The following is a 22973-nucleotide window of genomic DNA, read 5'->3' on the forward strand; positions in this document are numbered from 1 at the left end:
GGAGACCAAAATTGCACACAACATTCCAAAAGTGGCTGAACTAATGCCTTGTACAGTTGCAACCTCCCAACTCCTATACTCAACACTCTGATCTATAAAGCATACTAAACACCTTCTTCACTATACTATCTACCAGAGACTCCATGTTCAAGGAACTATTGACCTGCACTCCAAGGTCTCTTTGTTCAGCAACACTCCCCAGGACCTTACCATTCAGTGTATAAGTGCTGCCCTGATTTTCCTTTCCAAAATGCAGGACTTCACATTTATCTAAATTAAACCCCACCTGCTACTCCTCAGCTATTGGCCCATCTGATCAAGATCCCGTTGTACTGAGGTAACCTTCTTCGCTGTCCACTACACTTCCAATTTTGGAGTCATCAGCAAACTTACTAACTATATCTCCTATGTTCACATCCAAATCATTTATATAAATGATGAAAAGTAGTGGAACCAGCACCGATTCTTGTGGCACTCCACTGGTCACAGGCCTCCAGTCTGAAAAGCAACCCTCCACTGCCACTCTGTCTTCTACCTTTGAGCCAGCTCTGTATCTGAATAGCTAGTTCTCCCTGTATTCCATGAGATCTAACCTTTCTAACCAGTCTACCATGAGGAATCTTGTCAAACATTTTACTGAAGTCCATATAGGTCACATCCACCCTCATCAATCTTCTGCCCTCACCAATCTTCTTTGTTACTTCTTCAAAAACTCAGTCAAGTTGGTGAGACATGATTTCCCATGCACAAAGCCATGTTGACTATCCATTATCAGTTCTTGCCTATCCAATCAAATGTAAACCCTGTCCCTCAGGATTCCCTCCAACAACTTGCCCACCACCGATGTCAGGCTCAATGGTCTATAGTTCCCTGGTGTTTCCTTACTACCTTTGTTAAATAGTTAGCCAACCTCTAATTTTCTGGCAACTCATCTGTGACGATCGATGATACAAATATCTCATCAGGGGACCCAGCAATCACTTTCCTAGCTTCCCACAGAGTTCTAGGGTATACCTAATCAAGTCCTTGGACTTTATCCACCTTTATGCATTTTAAGACATCCAGCACCCCCTCCTGTGTAATATGGACATTTTTCAAGATGTTGACATCTATTTCCTCACATTCTGTATTTTCCATGTCCTTCTCCACAGTAAACACTAATGCAAAATATTCATTTAGTATCTCCTCCATCTTCTGCATCTCCACACGTATGCTGCCTTGCAGATCTTTGAAGGAATGGGAGGAGGAGGTAAAGTGTTCGGCCACGGGGCATTGGAATTGGTTGCTGTGGGTGACCCAGAGACATTCTCTGAAACGATCCGCAAGTTGGCATCCTGTCTCCCTGATGTAGCAGAGACCACATCGGGTGCAACGGATACAGTAAATTTCTATCGGATATGGAAGGAGATTTATTGTATCCATTTAGAATATTTTGTAACACAGAGTAAAATACAATCCCATCTATCCCAAAAGAATCACATCAAAGTACTCAAACATCAGAGAATATGCTTTTCTATCACAGGTATAGGTTTGACTTAACTGTTTCTTTCAATTCTTTAAACTTTACACAAAGGTAATCTATTTCTTAACTTTTCTGAACTGGCTCCTTTCTCCAGGACAAACAATCTAACTTCAATCAGGGCTTCTGTGAACTGAAACAAAAGTCCTTCAAGCTATATGTCTCTCCCAAGCCACCAGGAATGTTGTCAAGATCGATCTCAGGCAACTTTACTCTGCATTTGGCTTTACTGTACCTGAAAGGGGAGTGATTGTGCTGGCAAGAAGTTGGTCATTTTTAACAAGGATAAGTAACCTGTAGTATGCATGTTCTGCTCATTATATATGCTGTTTAACTCAAATGTTTGATTAAATTTGAGATGATCATCGTGTTACCTGAAATGGAAAGGGTTTCATTCTCTGGTACCAACATCACTCACTTTGTAAGCTTCGTTTGTTCAATAAGTACCCTTAATACTTTTCAATAATAATTAAATCAAATCAAATCAAATAATTAGAATCATCAGAATAATTGTCCTACAGTGTGTAACTTTAATGACAGTACACCCAAGTTGCTTTTATTGCTCTTCAGTAACCATATTACTTCAGTACATACAATATTACAGCCTAAACACACAATAAAATTATAATTGCTTTTAAAATATCTTGCATGTTAATAAAACCATTCTCAATGTTATCAGTACTCACCTGTTATGAATACTAGATATCTTAGTAGGACACTGTAGATATTGCTTGAATCGAAGTTCAAAAGCTTGGCCAATCGTACTGATAACATCTTGAGCCAACCCGTCACAGCATTCCAGTATATGACATGCTTTAAAAACATTTAATGAGAGCTGTCATCTTTCAATCAATGCACATTTTGTTAAAAAAACTTCAGCAGTCAAATATAAAACATATTCTTCCATTGCAATTTTGGACTATTGCAGGTAATGTTCCCAGGTGCCAAATTCTCCAAAGTAATTGACTGTAATTCTCCCTGTAAATAACTGAATCACAGCACATTATTGGGAGCATTGCATAATTCATAATAGGGTTTATAAGCCTCAAAAAAGGCCAGAATATAATTATTGAGGAGATAGCTTCACACTGGTACAGACAAGTTAACATCCTGTAATATTTTGCTTTGTTCTCGAGAAAGTAGCAGGTAGACAACCCTTTTTACTTTTATAACTGCAATTTGACAAACTTGACACTATGTTCTGTAAAGAAAGGTAGAATGGAGCAAAGCTACTTCAAAATCCATATGCCATGCTTCAGAAAAGGCTTTGTAAGACACAAAAGCCTTTTGTGCTAATTCTAATGCAACGTCAAATTCCCTTCATTACCTTTGCAAAGTAACAATAAATTAGTTATTTCTGAATTTATTCCTTCAATGCTGTCTCATACAGTAAAGAATTATGATAGAAATGGCCCCAACCACTTTGGCATGGCCATGAACCTATATTAAAATGGGGTTTTTTTTGTTGTTACTGCAATAGAAGCAGATGTGGGTGCTAAGACCAGCATGAAAAGCAATGCTGCTGTAGCGTAGTGATTAGAATCACCAAACATCACATTTCCACAAAAAGGTGACATAGGTCAGTTGGCAAAAATTATTATAGCACTGACAGATTCTACAGACAAAAATCCATGTTGAATCAAGTGCTCCTACTGGAGCTTGCTTTTGGCCAGAATGATACCTTTGTCTGCTTTTTCCTTACTGCAGCACATCTGTCAGGTTTCCTTGGGGAGCCAAAATATGTTTTGTCATGACTTTCAACTGTTCTTGGAAGAGCAGTTAGAAGAAATTTGCCTGGGTTTCTTTTATTTGAATCCATCACAGCTTGGTCGTTGGGCAGAAAGCTGATGGGACATCTCTGACTCAGCTTTCAGTACTTGCATTGCCCCTCACCTGAAGTTTACTCCAACAAAGACAGAAATTCTCTTCAGGAATGAATTCAAGAAGCAAAGATACATAGAGGCAGTGCAGCAATGGTTTACCAGACTCAAGATTTCCTGAGATGGTGAGACTAACCTATGAGGAGATGTTGAATCAATGAGGACTACGTACATTGGAGTTCAGAAGAATAAGGGGGCAACCTCATAGAAATCTATATAATTCTAATATAACTAGTCAGAGTATATGCAAGAAGAATGTTCCTGATAGTGGAGAAGTTTAGAACTAGGGGTCACAGTCTAACAATATGGGATGAACCATTTAGAACTGAGATGAAGAGGAATGTCTTCATCAGGAGAGGTGAGCCTTTGGAATTCACTGCCACAGAACATTGTTGAAGCCAAAACACTGTATGAGTTCAAGGAGTAGTTGGATATAGCAGTTGAACTGAAAGGAATCAGAGGATATGGGGATAAAACAGGAACAGGTTATTGATTTGGATGATCAGCCGTGATCCTTAGGAATGGTGGAGCAGACTCGATGGGCCTATTTTCTACATTTCTGTATTTTTCACAAAATTTTGTGCAACCGTGAATTCACTTCCAAAAAGGCTGTGAATGCACACAGACTTTATTACGTAGGGTTTCAAGGGATTAGCGATTAAAGGCACGTAAATAAAACTAGCATACAGATCAATCTAATCTAAGAGCAGAATGGACTGGTTCTGTTTCTAAACTTTATGGGTTACTGCTATTCCACATGGAATGTTTACCAAATAAATCTTCAAGGAAGGCAGAGAACTATCCTTTACTAAAGTGTATTTTTTCTGAATTATTCTAACACTTAAGAAATCTTTCATCTACATATACCTATGCATATGCATCTACATATGCAATCACATCTGGGATTGAGTCCTGCATGTGCCTGTTTTAGTTGACTTGGCCATCAAGTGATATTAATAATACAAAAAGTGCAAAGAGACTTGAGAGGTCTAGTCCAGGATTCTCTCAAGGTAAACTTGCAGCTTGATCCAGTAGTTAGGAAGGCAAACACAACAGTGGCATCTATTTTGAGAGAACAGGAATGGGGGGTTGGGGAGAACAATTGAAATCAACTAGGAGAGAGTGAGGACTACAGATGCTGGAGATCAGAGTCGATAGTGTGGTGCTGGAAAAGCACAGCAGGTCAGGCAGCATCAGAAACCTACATCAGGAAACCTCCCGTCTATAAAAGCAGGGATGTACTTCTGAGGCTCTATAAGGCTCTGGTCAGACCACATTTGGAGCATTGCGCACAGTTTTGGGCCCCATATCTCAGGAAGGATGTAGTGGCGCTGGATCGGGTTCAAAGGAGGTTCACGAGAATGGTCCCAGGAATGAAAAGCTTAACACATGAGGAACATTTGAGGACTTGGAGTTTAGAATGATGAGGGGGGGATTTAAAAGAAACTTACAGAATACTGAATGGCCTGGACAGAGTGGATGTAAGATGTTTCCCTTGGTAGGAGAGACTAGGACCTGAGGGCACAGCCTTAGAAGAAAGGAAAGACCGTTTAGAACGGTGATAAGGAGAAACTTCTTCAGCCAAGGAATGGTGAATCTATGGAATTCACTGCCACAGAAGGCTGTGGAGGCCAGGTCATCAAATATATTTATGACATAGATAGATAGGTTCTTGATTGTCAAGGGGATTAGGAGTTATGGGGAGAAAACAGGAGAATGGGGTTGAGAAACATATCAGCCATGATTGAGTAGTGGAGCTGTGTCGATAGGCCGAATGGCCTAATTTCTGCTCCTATGTCTTACGGTTTAAAATCAAATGTATTCATTTAACATGCATTATTGATTACTTCAAGTAGTTATTGCGAGACTGTAATTGCTTAGTGTGAAATAAACATATAGCTATGTTGTGAATGGGGAAGTACTTTGCAAACATATGGGCCCTCACTCTGTCTATCTCTTATCACCTTGGATATCAACATTTTCAAAAGGAACCCAGCAATTCAATCCATTTCAGCACTTACATGAATGTCAGGATCATACATGATTATTGACAATAAAATATGTTTGTGCTTGTAGGAAAAGTGTAGTAAATTATTTTTATTCAAAGTTTTCTTAATATTACAAACAGAGAGTACATTCCAGCCACAACTCTCCAAGAGGGAATGCACAAAAGTTAAAAGCTGCAAAGTTACCAATCCCTTCTTAAATTTGCAACTTTCCTAACATCAGCCAAAAGACTTCCCTCTGTTATTTTTGGTGCACATACCATATTGCAAGCTATTAGTGTATCCATATGTTCATATTTATGCAAGGAAGATTTTCTCTGTATGTCTTATATAGTAAAATTATTAAAGCAACAAGTTAATATTTGGACTCGGTTCAGAAAATACTTGATGCAATTTCAGATCTAGATACCTCCGTCATGACCAGAACAATCAAGGCAACTCAGCCAATTGACAAAATTAAGGATGGAGAGACATGAATATAGGCCTGATCCTTCCATCCTTTGGGTTCTCAATAAAATGTAATTTTAATATAACCTTAACTCAATTTTACTATTCATTTGATATTCCATTCCACACTTCCCTACTACCGGAAGAATTTGTTTATCAATGTTTATCAAGCTATGACTGTTATATGTTTGCACATTTTTAATCCAATTTCTTAACTTACACTGCAATACAGCCTGCAGGATGCAAACATGTTTCATGAATAAAATATGATGATTATTATTATTATTAATAACTTCTATTTGTATAGCACCTATACTTCAATGAAATGCCAAAAGTTGCTTCATAAATTAGAGTATGACATAAATGACAGAAGTACAGAGTAATGGGATTAACATCAGACATACACAATGTCAGAGTCACAGTAGAGAGAACTGAAACAGAAGCTCAAACCTGGTGTTAAGGTAATACCTCAATTTTCTGATGGCCAAAAATTGCCCAAGAAATTAAAGATTCTAATGGGCAATTCTCCTGCACCACAACCCTCTGTAAGTATTCAGTTAAATCAAAGAATTCAGTGGATGCCACTGCAGCAAATATATAATGACCCAGGAAAAATTAGACAGTTAAAAATCTAGTCAAACTCTTAGGTTACTATTAGACTGATCCCACTTACCACACACTCCTCTAAGCACACACTGCCAGATTCTTTACAAAATCTAACACTGACCCAACATCCTCTCTCCATTAGGACCTGACACCATTCCAGTTTTCAACCTAACACTCTATTCTCCCCCTCAACCTGACATTCCCTCTCCCTCTGTGATTAGAAACACACCACATCCTCCAAGATTCGATATAATCCCCCTTCTTCCAAAACCCAGCAATCCCCTTCCTCTCTGGAACTCAAAAGCCCACTTCTTCACACAAAGCCTGATGTCCCTATCCATTCAGACCTGGTCTAAAGAGTAAATGGTACTCCACCTTCGATGCACCACAGCAGACTTGGCACATGGCACCTTACACCTAACTACATATTTACCTATTCACAACTGTAAACTAGTTGTGTGTACTGCTGGACATGTAAATCACAGATTATGTCAACTATTTTCATGAATAAAAAGGATGTTGATTGCCTTATCTCATCTTGCACTATGAGGACACAGTTGCATTTACGGTACTCGCCACATTTCTGAATGATCAGAATATCATGGCAGAAAGGTTTAGCTGTTTCTTAATGTGAAAAGATAGGAGGGAAGTGACAATCTCAATATGATTGCCACTCCACAGAAAATATAGCCCAAAGTATGCATAGAAATAAATTGTAAATAACTAGGTCTTGCTGAAAATTCCATGTATTCCAGCAGTGTTTCTTGAGGAGATAAAACAGAGTTAGACACTAAAGAAACAACAAAATATATTGCAAATAATACTGGGGAGATAGGGAGACACTAAGTTGGCTCATAAGGATTCTATAGCATTTAATGATATCCTAAAGGATAAAAGCACAGTAGGATGTGGAGATGGGGTGGTTAGTGGGTGGGAGGTTGCACATACGTAACTTAGAACCTAAGCAACTAAAGGCACAGGCACCAATTGTAGAGCCTTAAAGGGGATGCTGCATAAGAAACTAAAATCAGAGGAACACAGATAATGTAGAGCTTTGCTGGGTTTGGAGGAAATTACAAAGCAAGGGAATGGCAATGCTGTAGAGGAATTTAAAATGCATCCTCATAAATTACTTCATAAATTTGATGTGAATAGCATTCTGACAAAATATTTTCTCATATATATTCGGGTATATTTCCATAAAAGTATAAAGTTACTGAATGACACACAACCTTAAAACATATAACAGCAGTTATTACCTCGACGATTCACTGGGTCCTTTGCCACATATGCAACATAGTCTGTTGTGTCCTGTTACATAAAAGAAAATGCCAATTGAATGATAGGGGATTTAGAAATCAGAACTTCATTCTCCACCAAGCATTTACATAAAAAGAAAAACAATTCCAAACCTCTGATATGTCTTTTTTTTTTTCATTATTTCCTACATGCAGTCAGTTTGAATAAAGACAACCCTTGTCATGAAAGTTACTGATCAGAATAAAATATTAGTGAAGCACTTTTTATAAGTATTTCATTTTAATATGAATCATGGCACACTGGACCACAGACTGCGTCATTAGATGCATATTTTGACTGTGCCATCTGAGCAAAAAACTAGTATTAGAGATTGATCAAGCCTCTAATTTATAAGAACTGCATTGTAACATGAAAGGAGGGCAAACTGGATTCCATGCCATCCTAAGCTTCGCACATAATTCAGAACTGATTGTGAGTGTCATGTACATAGATATCTTGGCTGTTCTAGGATCCAAATATTAACAGAAGATGCACCCTCTGTGAAATAAATATAAATATGGAAAAACTTATTTCCAATAGAAAGCAATTTCAAGCTGATGGGGCAATTTCCAGCAATATTTTGACTGCGCCTGATATACTACAACTAATTCTGGGAACCACATGTTAGGAAGGATATATTGTACTTGGAAAGACTTCATTACAGATTTACCATAATGATGCCTAGAATGCAAGGATTAAGCTAGGGAGAGAAATTAAATAAACTGGGGTTGTTATCCCTGGAATTCAGAAGATTAAGGGATGATTTGATTTAAGTATTCAAAACTTTAAGAGGAACAGGTAGGATAGATTGTTTAAAAAATATTAATTCATAGAATGAGTCTATGTTTTAGATTAGATTAGATTAGATTAGATTACTTACAGTATGGAAACAGGCCCTTCGGCCCAACAAGTCCACACCGACCCGCCGAAGCGCAACCCACCCATACCCCTACATTTACCCCTTCTTACCTAACACTATGGGCAATTTAGCATGGCCAATTCACCTGACCTGCACATCTTTTGGACTGTGGGAGGAAACCCACGCAGACACGGGGAGAATGTGCAAACTCCACACAGTCAATCGCCTGAGTCGGGAATTGAACCCGGGTCTCTGGCGCTGTGAGGCAGCAGTGTTAACCACTGTGCCACCGTGCCGCCCATCATGCCTTTACTGCATAGTCTGAAAATTAGAGTCAGATCTTTCAGGAGTGAAAATATAAAAACGGTAGAAAATTAATAAAGAAAGGAGTCTCAGGTCGATAGGATAGTGAGGAAGGCATTTGGTATGCTTTCCTTTATTGGTCAGTTCATTGAATATAAGAGTTGGGAGGTCATGTTAAGGCTGTAAAGGATATTGGTAAGGCCACTTTTGGAATACTGCATTCAGTTCTGGTCTCCCTCCTATCCAAAGGATGTTATGAAACTTGAAAGGGTTCAGAAAAGATTTACAAGGATGTTGCCAGGGTTGGAGGATTTGAGCTATATGGACAGGCTGAATAGGCTGAGGCTGTTTTCCCTGGAGCATTAGTGGCTGAGGGGTGACCTTATAGAGGTTTGTAAAATCATGAGGGGCATGGATAGGGTAAATTGACAAGGTCTTTTCCCTGGGTGGGGGAGTCCAGAACTAGAGAGCATAGGCTTAGAGTGAGAACAGAAAAATTTAAAAGGGACCTAAGAGGCAACTTTTTCACACAGAGGGTGGTGCATGTATGGAATGAGAAATCAGAGGAAGTAGCAGAGGCTGGTACAATTGCAACATTTAAAAGGCATCTGGGTGGGTATATGAATAGGAAGGGTTTGGAGGGATATGGGCCTAGTGCTGGCAAATGGGACTAGATTAGATTAGAATATCTGGTTGGCATGGACGAGTTGGATTGCAGGGTCTGTTTCTGTGCTGAACATCTCTATGACGCTATAAATGCAGGAAGTGATCAATAGTGAGACAGCAGCAGGAGACAGGAACAGAGTGGGTAGATTTTCCCATCTTAATGCTGAGCCAAACTGTGTCAGGCAGGTTGCCCTGAGTCTTCGATTCACACAACCCAATTCTAGTGATTACAATTTTTGTTAGCATGGGATAAGAAAGTGTACTGAGAGTTTATATGATGATGCCACATTGATGGTGCCCAACATCACCATTACCATTACAGAATTATGATGTGGAGGCTCTGGAATTGGACTGGGATGGATAAAGTTAAAAATAATACGACACCAGGCTATAGTCCAACAGGTATATTCAGAAGTGATCATCCTCCAAGGTGGACTTTGAGATACGCAACAACGCAGAATGGCTGAGCAGACGCTGATAGCCAAGTTCAGTGCCCATGAGGGTGGCCTCAACCAGGACCTTGGGTTCACATCACACTACAGGTGACCCCGCTACACTATACACTCTCTCTCACTCACACACGAACACATACATATACACACACACTCTCACAGCCTTATACTCTGTCACATCACCCATACATTCTACCAAGCATACATACACATACACACATGCACACGCACACATACACACGCAAACACATTCCCTCCCGCGCACATACTTGCTTTCTCTCTCTCCCTCACATGCACGCACACATATATATGTCTATGGGGTGAATTTGCATTGGCAGAATTGTAATTGCACATACATTCTATTTTGTTCAATCTGCAGGCAGTCAATCCATATAATATTTTATAAATTTCTACTTTGGAAATAGAACCAGTCTGACTCAAGATTTGGATGCAGACAGACGCTAACCTCACACCTTTAAGGGCGGCACGGTGGCACAGTGGTTAGCACTGCTGCCTCACAGCGCCAGAGACCCAGGTTCAATTCTCACCTCAGACAACTGTCTGTGTGAAGTTTGCACATTCTACCCATGTCTGCATGGTTTCCTCCCACAGTCCAAAAATGTGTGGGTTAGGTGAATTGGCCATGCTAAATTGCCCGTAGTGTTAGGTGAAGGGGTAAATGTAGGGGAACGGGTCTGGGTGGGTTGCTCTTTGGAGGGTCAGTGTGGACTTGTTTGGCCGGAGGGCCTGTTTCCACATTGTAAGTAATCTAATCTAAAAAAAACCTTTAATGCATGGTCTGAGCTGAGATGTCTCTTTCTTTTATATAAAACCTTAAATATCTCGAGAATGTGGCTTGAAAGAAGCTCTGGAATTTACATATTAATGAACTGAAACCTACAACCCAATCTAAAAGGTGAAAGACTGAACAGCAATCTAGGTTTGTTTAATATATTGTTTCAGTTGTATGACATGGTGATCTTTTGCTATAAATTCTGTGTCTTATGATCCTGCTCCACAGCTACCTGATGAAGGAGCTGCACTCCTAAGGCTAGTACTTCCAAACAAACCTATCGGACTATATAAAAAAAAAGACTTCTAAATAAACCTGTTGGATTATAACCTGGTGTTGTGTGATTTTTACCATTACAGAATTAGGCATTTTAGGCTTCCACAATTTTAATAGAATGGGGCCAAGTGTGGAAGGCAACATGAATCACAGCAGCATGGAAGTGACATGAACCATGTGAAAAACCGTGGTTTGGAGGTGGGAACCGATGAAAGATAAGCATTGAAGCTGTTGCCAAGTTCAGATATGACTTTATATGACAAGCTATATATGACTTTAATACAGCATGAATTCGGTCTGTGCTTTGTTTTAAACATATAAGACCCATTGAATAATATGGGTGCCAGGTAGTCATCCAGGATACCTGACACGTTATTTCTGGAAAGGAGAGCATTGCAAAAGTTAAAAAAAAGTCTTCAGATATATTAAAATATTCAATCCAATGGATAAAAGCCTATTCTGCATTGTATAATAATAAAATATAGATCTTCTGGCATGAAACATTCTATTGCTTGGATTTTCTTTCCTTGAAGTTCAGTTCAGCCATCAATTTAGCTGTTTCAAAGCTTTGACAGTTGACTGAACTACTATGTGTAGTCAAAGGCCTTAATGGATTCTGCTCAGGTGGGCCTGTTGTCCTAGATGTTCAGTGGGACAACATTATGAATGCTTGGTTCACCTCTAACTCACTGTAGGATTCTGTTCAGTAGAGCTGTTTATGCAATAATTGAAAAGGATAATAGAACTGTAAGGTATAGAAGCAAAATCAGGCCAATTGGCCTGTTGTGTCTGCTCTGTATTTGATTATGGCTGATATATTTCTCAACCCCATTCTCCTACCTTCTCCCCTTATCCTTTGACCCCCTTACAGATTAAAATCCATCTATTTCTCTCTGAAATACTCTCAGTGACTTAGCTGTTACAGCCATCTCTGACAAAAAAGTTCCACAGATTCACCACTATTTGGCTGAAGAAACTCCTCCTGATTTCAGTTCTAAAGGCTCACCCCTTTACTCTGAGGCTGGGCCCTGGGATCTTAATCTCTACCACCAGTGGAAACATTTTCTCCTCTTCCATTCTGTAAGTTTCAATGAGATTCCCCACCATCGTTCTAAACTCCATTGAGTACAAACCCAAAGTCCTCAACTGCTCCTGAAAAGAAAAGCTCTTCATCCCTGGAATCATTCCTGTAAACCTCCTTCAACACCTGCACATCCTTCCTCAGATACGGGGCCCAAAACTGCTCACAATATTCCATATGTGATCTGACCAGAGCCTCATAAAGTCTCAGCAGCGCATATTTGCTCTTGTTTTCTAGCCTTCTTGATATAAATTCTAATATTGCACTTGCCTTCCTAATTACCAACTGAATATGCATGTTAACCTTCAGAGAATCCTGAACTAGAACTCCCAGGTCCATTTGTTCTTCAGTTTTCCAAAGCCGTTCCCCATTTAGAAAATAGTCTACATCTCTAAGCTTCCTACCAAAATACATAACCTCATACTTTCCCATGTTATATTCCATCTGCCACTTCTTTACCCACTCTCCTAGCCTATCCAAGTCCTTCTGCAACCTCCCTGCTTCCTCAACACTACCCATCCATCTATTTATATTTCTGTCATCTACAAACTTCGCAACAATGCCCCAGGTCTTTTGTGCAGATCATTAATGTATAATGTGAATAGTTGTTTTGGGATAATATTTATTTTCACAGAATCATAAGATTTTTCAATGAATCTCAAGTGTTACCATAAAGTATGTAAATTTATCGTGGTGACTGTAAGTAGAATGGTGGCATGGAGTGGTTTGGATGTTATGCAGTAAAATGGGGTTTAGGGGTTTGGAGGTGAGGTAGGTACTGGGTGGTATTTGGGTTGGATGCTTTGTGGGGCAATAGGGTGGGGTGAAGCTTAAGGGCTCACACTATCATCAACAGAATTGGGTCACTATCTCAGCAAAAACCAGACAGGTTTTATTTTTAAACTTGTCCACTTCATCATCAACCTACCTCCCTCTCCATACTGGTCTTACTGTTGAAAGTGGAAAGCAACCCGAAGATGAACCCTAGCACCTACAATAAAAATAGCATTGACAGTACGGACTGATAAGAGGAGAGATCATGTAATCAGCAAGTTTCTTGACTCCTGATTCAGGTCTCATAGATAAAAACCCAGTTGAACATTTCAGGTTGATGATCTTTCATCAAAACTGGATAAACAAGTACTGAGGCAAGGATATTGTTGAGAGAAGAGAAGGGAAGGTCTGTGATGAGTAGGAGCAATAAAAGTATAAAACAAATGATGGCACAAGATGAAGAGGTTTGATACTTGGACAAATAAACAAAAAGATTGGGTCTACAAGAGTTGGAAATGGTAATAGCGGAGTAATCTGATTGAACCATTTATCTAAATGAATTTGGCATAAAGCTATGACATAATCTGCTACAATCATTTCAAAAGGAGAGAATTTACTTCTGCCAGTCAGGTACTTACGAGAAAAGATCACAGTTCCAAAGAAAACATTAAAAGCTTACTGAATGAGAAACAAGGGCTCTCACGCTTATCACTTCTTCTTAACACGATATGATACAAATCCTAGCTTACGATGTCACCAAGATCAAGTAATGCCTTACCGGATCACCACCAGATGCAAAGGAAATGGACTGCATATGATGATTTGCTATAATCTGTTGGATCAGAAATAAAAACAAAAAAAATTAATCAGAGGACTTTGCCCTTGAAACACCTTTTGAACTAGGATATGAAATATACCGTTCAAATGGTAAAACATGTGAAAAATGAGCAGGTGGAGGCACACACAAACAGAAAGCAGTATATCAAACAACATCATCAGTCATACTGAAGCTATTTCTTTGACTATATCTAGTGTTTATGGTGTTGCAGGAAGAAATAATAATCTGAAATAGGAATCTGTTTTCCTGGAGTTAGCAATTTTGAGTAGTGATGAAATATCACATCAGAAACATCTCAGCAAAACTCTACATTGTTCTAATTTCTTTGTAAGTGATTGGAATGTTTCATTGTCCCTTCTCAGAATATTTCTTGTGTTGTGAACTTACAAAAACCACAATTTCTATTGCATGTTCACTAATCCAGACAAGAAAAATTGTACACTTTGTCTGTGATATAGCACACGATTCCCTCATTAATAAAAAAGACTTACCACATTCCTTTCTACAAAATTCTTTTCTGCAAACATGTCATCTTTACAACACAACTCCCTAGCTGAGTTTGAAAGCTTTGCGAATAACACATTTTTAGATGTTAACATCCTGAAGCTTGATGGTGTGCAAATAAATAGGGAATGGAGACTTCCAGGTCATCAAAGACGAATAGGCAAGTAGTGAAGGAGTTTGCTGAATGCATCCCACTCACCAGCCAGTGATACAGGTGTATATGGTGGGAGTGGGGGCAGGAAGAATAGGAAAGCAATAATGATAGATGATTCTAAAGTTAGGGTAACATTGGACATTTCTGTGGCTGAAACATAAATGCAAGATAGTATGTTTCCTTCTTGGTACAATGTCAAAGGTCTCTTAGAGTGAATGCATAGCACTTTGATGGGAGGGATGTGAACTGTTAGTGGTGCAGGTTCTTATCACTGTCAATGACATAGGTGTATAAATGGAAAAAATCTAAGTGTTACATTGTTACACAGAGAGAGAAAGGGAAAATCTTTTCCATTTGCCAGTGTATACCACCTGCCAAAATCAGTTTCCACGTCTGTGGCAAAGCCCACACCACCAGCACTAAGCCCCTTCCAAAACTCAGTCTGCTTTTAGGGAGCTAGGAAAGAAACAAGAAAGTGGGATCGTAAAGATGATTGGTTCTGTATTAGCCTCTGGTGGCATGTGCTAGTGAATATAGAAACAAGGGAACAGAGCAGATGAATAGGTGATTGGATAGATAGTACAGGATGAAGGAGTATGGATTCTTGGGAGATTGGAAGTGTGCTGTGGAGCATGTACAGGGTCAGGACCAATTATTTTGCAAGAAGGTAGCTAACTGAGAGTGGATGGAAATAAGGATGTAACATCAAAAAGAAAGAAAACAAGGTGCACAATGGATTGGAGAAACTAATAATATTCGAGAAAGAAATGGTAAGACGTTACCTGGGCTTAGTATAAGAAGGAATGCTATTAGGTTTAAATTTGGTTTACAGTAACTGTACAGAGAGATACCAAAACAGTGTGGTAGTGACTATGAGAGACTTTAGTTAAGTGTAAAAGGCAATGTGGGGTAAGATTCCCTAAAGAATGTTTAGGAGACTTTTATATCAGTATATTTCTGATCTAATGAATAAAAGACATTCTGGGGAAATGAAGTCAATCATGTGTCAGTTGAGGAATATTCAAATGATATAAATCATAGTAACAAGTTTAGGTTAGTTATGAAAAAAGGACAAGGAGCAATCCAGAGTAAAAATAATTAATTAATTGTGAAGAGTGCAATTTCAGTTGTTAGAATTTAGCCCCGGGAAACTAAAATCAAAGGTTAGAAAAACTGTAACAAGTGTACAACTGTAACAACTGTAAGACTGCCTTTGGAGGCTGCCATCTCACAAGAATAAAGTAAGTCCCTACATCATTTTCTTTTACCGAAACTGGTGGGAAACTGAATAGCTATTACAATGTTAGTTAAATTAAGTGTTAAAGTGCAATGCAATAATACATCCTCCTTGCTATTGGAAGCAGTAGAAGGGAACTAAGTATTCATAATGTGAAGGAATTGGCTGAAGAATGTCAGTTACCATCACAATAAATGTGATCTTAGCACATTTGTCCTAACCACTGTCCTTATTCAGCAACTCTGAGGTATTTGCTCCTTCTTGTCTCTTTCAGGCACCAGTGGCATCTGTACAATTGCTGCCATGAAGAGTCCAGCACCTCAGGATATCACTTTCTTTTCCACCTCTGAGGAAGATTCCTTAGAGGAAATACTGGTAAGGTTGTCTCCTGCACGCTCCACCTTCCTGGGTACAGGTACCTTCGTGGGTTAAAGTGAGCCAGACATTTTTTTACAGAATATGGGATCAATCTGAACATATCTGATTTTGAGGAAGTACAAGGAGAGCAAAAAGTAATCTTTGACTGAGGAAGACCAAGTCATAAAATTAGGCATCAGAACAATATCAAATATCATAAATCAGCTGATTTCATATAGGTAAAAACAAGGACTGCAGATGCTGGAAACCAGAGTCTAGATTAGAGTAGTGCTGGAAAAGCACAGCAGATCAGGCAGCATCCAAGGAGCAGGAAAATCAACATTTCAGGCAAAAGCCCTTCATCAGGAACAGAGCTGTAGAGAGAGGAGGAAAACTTCTTCAAAGCAGGCATCCTTGCAAGAGGATTCGCAGTAGGGTTAAAATCAACTAGGTAAAAACATATAGGGTTGTTTCCATGCTGTACATCTTTATGATTCTCTAACTCGACCAAGTGATGATTTAGAACACCAAACTTAAAAAGGTCAAAAGGCTTGTCTGTTGTTTATAAAAAGGCCAAGTGATTTTAAGGGAAAACTTTTAAAAGAGAGATAAAGGCCAGATTAATGGCCCTTAGTTGCAAGACAAACAGATTGAGTTTTGGAAGGGGCTTAGTGCTGGTGGTGGTGTGGGCTTTGCCACAGACTTGGAAACTGATTTTGGCAGGTGGTATAAACTGGCAAGTGGAAAACCTTGTCCCTTTCTCTGTGTAACAATGTAACACTTAGAGTAAACCAGTTGAAGAAATAGCTAAGTGAAGGATTTCCTAAGAATTAGAAAAAGACTCCAGAAATCAGCAGTTCTAATCTCCTCAAAACTGAACTGTTAACTGATCAAAAGGCTTATGACTAACTGACCTATGACCTGAACAAAGGATTTTCCATCATACTAAAGCTGACAACAATACGATCTCATTGACAAAGAACTGAAGGAACTGCGAGAAAGTCACCTCATTCTATCTTTTTAATTTGGACTTTTAATGAGTTTTTCCCATAGTTTCATCAATAATTGTTCCACAAAGCTGTGTCATCTTTTTGTTTTATTCATTCACAGGATGTGAGTGCCATTGGCCAGGCCAACATTTACTGTACATCCCTGGTTGCCCAGGGGGTAGTTAAGAGTCAATCACATTACTATGGATCTGCAGTCACAAGCAGGCCAGACCATGTAAAGATGACAGTTTCCTTCCCTCAACGACATTAGTGAACCAGATGGATTTTTCCTGACAATCGGCAATGGTTTCATGGTCATCATTAAACTGCTAATTCCAACTATTTATTCAATTCAAATTCTACCATCTGTCATAGAAGGATTTGAACCCAGGTCCTAAAATCATAGCATCCCTAAAGTGTGGAAACAGGCCATTCACCCATTGAGTCCACACTGACTCTTTGAAGAGATCCCACCCAGACCCACCCCCTACCCTTTAACCCCACATTTCCCATGGCTACCTCACCCACCCTGCACATCATGGGGCAATTTAGCATTGCCAAGCCACGTAATGTGCACGTCTTTGGATTGTGGGAGAAAACCAGAGCATCCGGAGGGAACCCGTGCAGCCACAGGGATAATGTGCAAATTCCACGTAGACGGTCACCTGAGGGTGGAATTGAACCTCGGTCCCTGGCACTAATGAGGGGCTGCAGTGCTAACCACTGAGCCATCATGCTGCCCCACAGGTCTCTAGATTAATAGTCCAGGGCGGCATGGTGGCTCAGTGGTTAGCACTGCTGCCTCACAGTGCCAGGGTCCCAGGTTCGATTCCAGCCTCGGGTGACTATCTGTTTGGAGTTTGCACATTCTCCCCGTGTTTGCATGGGTTTCCTCCGGGTGCTCCGGTTTCCTCCCACAGTCCCAGGTGAATTGGCTGTGCGAAATTGCCCATAGTGTTAGGTGCATTAGTCAGAGGGAAATGGGTCTGGATGGGTTACTCTTCGGAGTGTCGGTGTGGACTGGTTGGGCCAAAGGGCCTGTTTCCACACTGTAGGGAATCTAATCTAATCTAAATCTAATAATACAACAAGCGCAGCAGGTCAGGCAACACATTTTCAGCTTGCCTGACCTGCTGTGCTTTTCCAGCAACAGATTTTCAGCTGCCTGACCTGCTGCACTTTTCCAGCAACACATTTTCAGCTCTGATCTCCAGCATCTGCAGTCCTCACTTTCTCCTAATAATACGACAAGTTGATCACTTATGTGTATATGAATGTGTGTGTTTGGGATTAAGGGGATACATTCTTTCCACATAGTTAGTAACCTTTCCTGCAACTTGTTTAAGAATACAAAAACAAAACAAAAAAGTGTGAATGCTGAAGATCTGAAACAAAAACACAAATTGCTGTCGAAACTCAGCAGGTCTGGCAGCATCTGTGGTAAGAAAGTAGAGTTAACATTTCAAGTCCAGTGACCCTTCCATCACTTTGAAAATATTGGTCATATATATTTTGTTTGTGATCACAGTGGGAAAAAAAGTATGCAACCCAAACTGTTAAAATTTTAGGTATTGTTAATGTGGGCTGACATACATGCATGCCATTTTGCATTTTAATGTATAACTACTTTTTACAAACTAGGGAGGCAGTCTAGTATATTGCAAGAACTATATGTTGTGTTGTATTGTCCCACCCAGTGGGAAGGTTGAAATGAATGTAATTTAATAATGCAACTGTTAATATTTAAGACTTACACCGAGCAATACACAACAGCCAGGCAGACAGATATAAGACCTGCACTTGCTTCCCAACCAACATTCAGAAAACGTGAAAATCAACACCAGTAAACCAAATACAGTAAATATTATTTGTATTTGAACTCATTCAATAAAATAACCATAAAGCAATATAATATCCAACATTTATCAGGAATATATCAAATCTGAGATAGGCCTTTATCAGCAGGAAATCCAGTAGCCATTCCAGGGCCATTATACAACAAGAAGGCACAAAACCGTTGAAGATAACTCCTCTATTGAAATTAGGTTTACAGCAATTCAACTTGTGTTAATTCAAGCCAAAACAGAAAAATAGTTCACTATTATTAATTGCATCACATTTGATTTACAAGAACATACGTAGCTAGGAGTAAGTGAGGACTGTAGATGCGGGAGATCAGAGTCGAGAATGTGGTGCTGGAAAAGCACAGCAGGTCAGGCAGCATCCGAGAAGCAGGAGAATCGCGTTTCAGATATAAGCCCTTTATCAGAATTGCAGATAAAAGGCTTATGCCCGAAACATCGATTCTCCTGCACCTCGGATGCTGTCTGACCTGTTGTGCTTTTCCAGCACCACACACTGAAGAACATACGTAGCCATTGTCTGCTAAGAATTTGTCATTTTTATCAGTGAACAGTGGTTTCATTATCCTCAGAAAGTTGTTGTTTATTTCTACATATCACTGAGTTGTCAGTACTAAGGAATTAACAATTTGTGGTCAATGTAACTCAACTACTAAATGATTGAACGTACTACAGAGAGATTGTAATATCAGTTTAGTACTTAGCATTTTCAGCATGATGCACAACTAATTTTACAAGAATGTACTTCAGCTGATCGTTATTCCCTCCCTTCTGGTACTGTACAGCCAAGGGGCTCTTGTGGTACTGTGGTAGTGGCCCCACCTCTGAGCCAAAAGGCCTCAGCTCAAGTCCTACCTTCTCCAGGGATGTGTAATAGCGTCTCTGAACAGGTTGATTCGAAAATATCTACTACACAGCTAATGAGCCAGTGATTCAGGAGAGAGGTAGAAAGAGTGCATATGTGACTTTTAATTACATTTTGTAGCTTAGAATCTAGCCCATTCAATGATGAGGGAAAGCAAGAGTTTTACGCTACAGATAGTAAACGAGAGAAGGTTGTGAGACAAGTAAAAGTGGGTAGTGAGAGGTAAGATTTGGAATGAGATTTCAGTCAGCTTTGATGATTTCAGCGCTACAGTTTCAGTCTTGGCTACTCAAAAAATGCTAATGATTTTCCCCCATCCTCCCTGTCACCCCAGTTTGTGCTGCTTTCTCTTATCCTTCCCAGTTTGTGGTTCCATCCTCTATTAACCAATTTCTGCTGCTTTTCGAAAGAAAAAAGTTATAGATTGCTAACTGATTTTTGTTGACCCCATCGCACGCACCTTCACCAGAAAAGCAGAGCTTTTATCTTTTTCTGTTGGATGGAGGCATCAAGTCAGTATTTATGACCCACACCTAAAGTGCCTGGGCAGCAGTTAAAAGTCAACCACCTTTACTAAGAGTCTGGAGTCACATGTGGGCCAGGTCTGGTGAGAGCCTAATCTGAAATGCAGAGTGGTTGTAAACCCTGTGCAGTTGATCAAATCATTGTATCTGGGTAGGGGATTGTCAGTGTCTTGGCTCATTTCATGACATGAGCACATAACGTAAGCTGACAGTTCAGTGCAATACTAAAGCAGTACTTCATTTTGATTTGATTTAATGTAGTCACATGTACCTAAGTACAGTGCAAAGCTTTGTTTTGTGAACAGTACAAGCAGATCATTGCAAACAAGATATACAGATCATACGGTGCTTAAACAGAATGAGGCATACAAGGTTACAGCTGCACAGGAAATGCACAAAGCAAGATCAAAATTAGCAAGATCATCATTATTTGAAGTTAGAGAAATCCACTTAGCAGTCTAATAATGGCAGGGAAGAAGCTGTTCTTGAACCTTTCGAAAAGTGTGTGTGTTCAAGCTTCTGTATCTTCTGCCTGATGGAAGAGGTTGGAAGAGAACATTACCAGGTGGGAGGGATCTTTGATGTTGGCAACCTTTCCATGGCAACGAGAAGGGTAAATGGAGTGCATGGATGGAAGGTTGGCTTCCATAATGGTCTGGGTTATGCACACAACTTTACTTCATTATCAGCAGCGCAGGCAAAGTTGTTCAAATAGCTCTTGGGGAAAAAAAAACTCCCATTAAACATTTTGAAAAACTGGGAGCTCTCCTGGAGTCTGAAGAACATTCCTTTAACTAGAACTAATGGACTGGTTATTGAATGGTCAGATTCTTTACTCATCTCATTGTTCAGTGCATGGCTAAACAGGTGTCAAATCTTAATGCCCGGACTGATACATGAGGTACCAGACGACTAGAATTTGCCATACAGCAAAGAATATACTTGGCAAACTTTGTTTCTAATTTCTCCATATAAATTATAAAGAGATGGCTACGGGGACAAATCATCCCATGACATAAGGCAGCATGGTGGTCAATGGTTTGTACTGGTGTCTCACAGTGCCAGGCACCTGGATTCAATTCTACCCTCGGGGGTCTCTCTGTGTCGAGTTTGCACATCCTACCCATGTCAGCATAGGTTACCTCTGGGTGCATTGGGTTTTTTCCCTTGGTCCAAAAATGTGCAGGTTTGGTGGATTGCCCACAGTGTCCAGGGATGTGTAGGCTAGGTGGCTTAGCTATGGTAAATGTGGGGCTATGGAGATAGGGCAAGTGGGTGGGTGTAGGTAGGATGCTTCTCAAAGGGTTGGTATGGACTTGATGAGCTAAATTGTCTGCTTTCACAGTCTAGGGATTCTTTGACTCTTCAATATCATAATATGTTCGGTGTCAAGATGAGCCAGAGTGCTAATTTTATGTTGTTTTTCTTATTCATTACTGGGATGTAAGCATTGTTGTCAGTACAGCATTTATTGTCCATTGCTAAATACTCAAAGTAATTAAGAGTCAACCACATTGCAGTGGGTCTGGAGTCTGGAGTCACACATAGATCAGACCAGGTAAGGATTGGAGAGTTCCTGCATGAAAGGACTTTGTAAACCAGACTGGCTTTTACAACCATTAACAGTGGCCTGGGAAACAGCAGTTAGACACCCAGAGACTGATTAGAAGTGAGGACTGCAGATGCTGGAGATCAGAGCTGAAAAATGTGTTGCTGGAAAAGCGCAGCAGGTCAGGCTTATGCCCGAAACATCAATTCTCCTGCTCCTTGGATGCTGCCTGACCTGCTGCGCTTTTCCAGCAACATATTTTTCAACCCAGAGACTAATGCCTATGGATTATTCTTGACAGAAAACAATTGAGGCCAAAACACTGAATGTTTTCAAAAGGAGTTAAATGTAGTTCACAGTACTAAAGGAATTATCGGGCGTGCAGAGAGTAGGATCCTGGGTGAAATGATTACCCATGATTATACCAAATGGTGAAGCCAAAATGGTGATTATACCAAAAGATTGAATGGTCTACTCCTGCACCCATTTTCCATGTCTCTTCACAACATGGTTGCCATTAGGCTTAAATACAGCTGGTTCTCTTATAACGCTGTAGTTGTGTTCCAGTGAAACCTCACTTAATAGAAAATCACTTAATATAAATAATGGGGCCTATGGGAAAAGTATGGTGAGGGGCAGACCAGCAAAAAAAATCACTCACAATGGCTCAAAAATCACCCAAAAGTCTAACACAAAGTGTAGCGTAGTCTGAATGAAGACTGAAATCATATTTATTAATGAAACAAAAGTAAATTTAACACAGTACATTTTAAAAATGTAAGAAAGCTGCTCTGTCAGCAGTTGACATCGGTACATGTGCAGTACAGCACAAAGACTGACACCAACATCGCGCATGCCCAGAATGGCACAGACATCAGCACATGTGAGAAACGGCACGGACATCAGCACATGCACAGAGCTGCACAGAGATTTTGGAGCAGATGTCAGCACATGCACAGAATGAAGCATGCAAGCCAATCCCTGCTTGAATCACACTATTGCTAACAGGGTAAGCATTCTTGAGAATACCATTCCCTAATTCTTCAGCGACGTTACAGCCAAATCATGCTGCAGATATGTGCGTCATGTCAGAACTGTTTGTATTATGAATGTAGATTGAAATGAAAATGTTT

The 22973-nt window shown here is 39.9% G+C and overlaps 1 protein-coding gene across 5 annotated transcripts in view; it reads right to left on the reverse strand.

The window, feature by feature from the left end:
• The window catches only part of LOC122561732 (SHC-transforming protein 3-like), a 238672-nt gene that overhangs the window by 76096 nt on the left and 139603 nt on the right, over positions 1–22973 (reverse strand). For all 5 annotated transcript variants that reach the window (XM_043713837.1, XM_043713847.1, XM_043713828.1 and 2 more), the window contains 3 exons: positions 13740–13793; positions 7718–7769; positions 2206–2332 (listed from right to left, as the gene is read on the reverse strand). In XM_043713837.1, coding sequence (XP_043569772.1) covers positions 2206–2332; positions 7718–7769; positions 13740–13793 — 233 coding nt within the window. The remainder of the gene's footprint in view (positions 1–2205; positions 2333–7717; positions 7770–13739; positions 13794–22973) is intronic.

Source organism: Chiloscyllium plagiosum, chromosome 2 (assembly GCF_004010195.1).
Source record: "Chiloscyllium plagiosum isolate BGI_BamShark_2017 chromosome 2, ASM401019v2, whole genome shotgun sequence".
NCBI classification, from domain to species: domain Eukaryota; kingdom Metazoa; phylum Chordata; class Chondrichthyes; order Orectolobiformes; family Hemiscylliidae; genus Chiloscyllium; species Chiloscyllium plagiosum.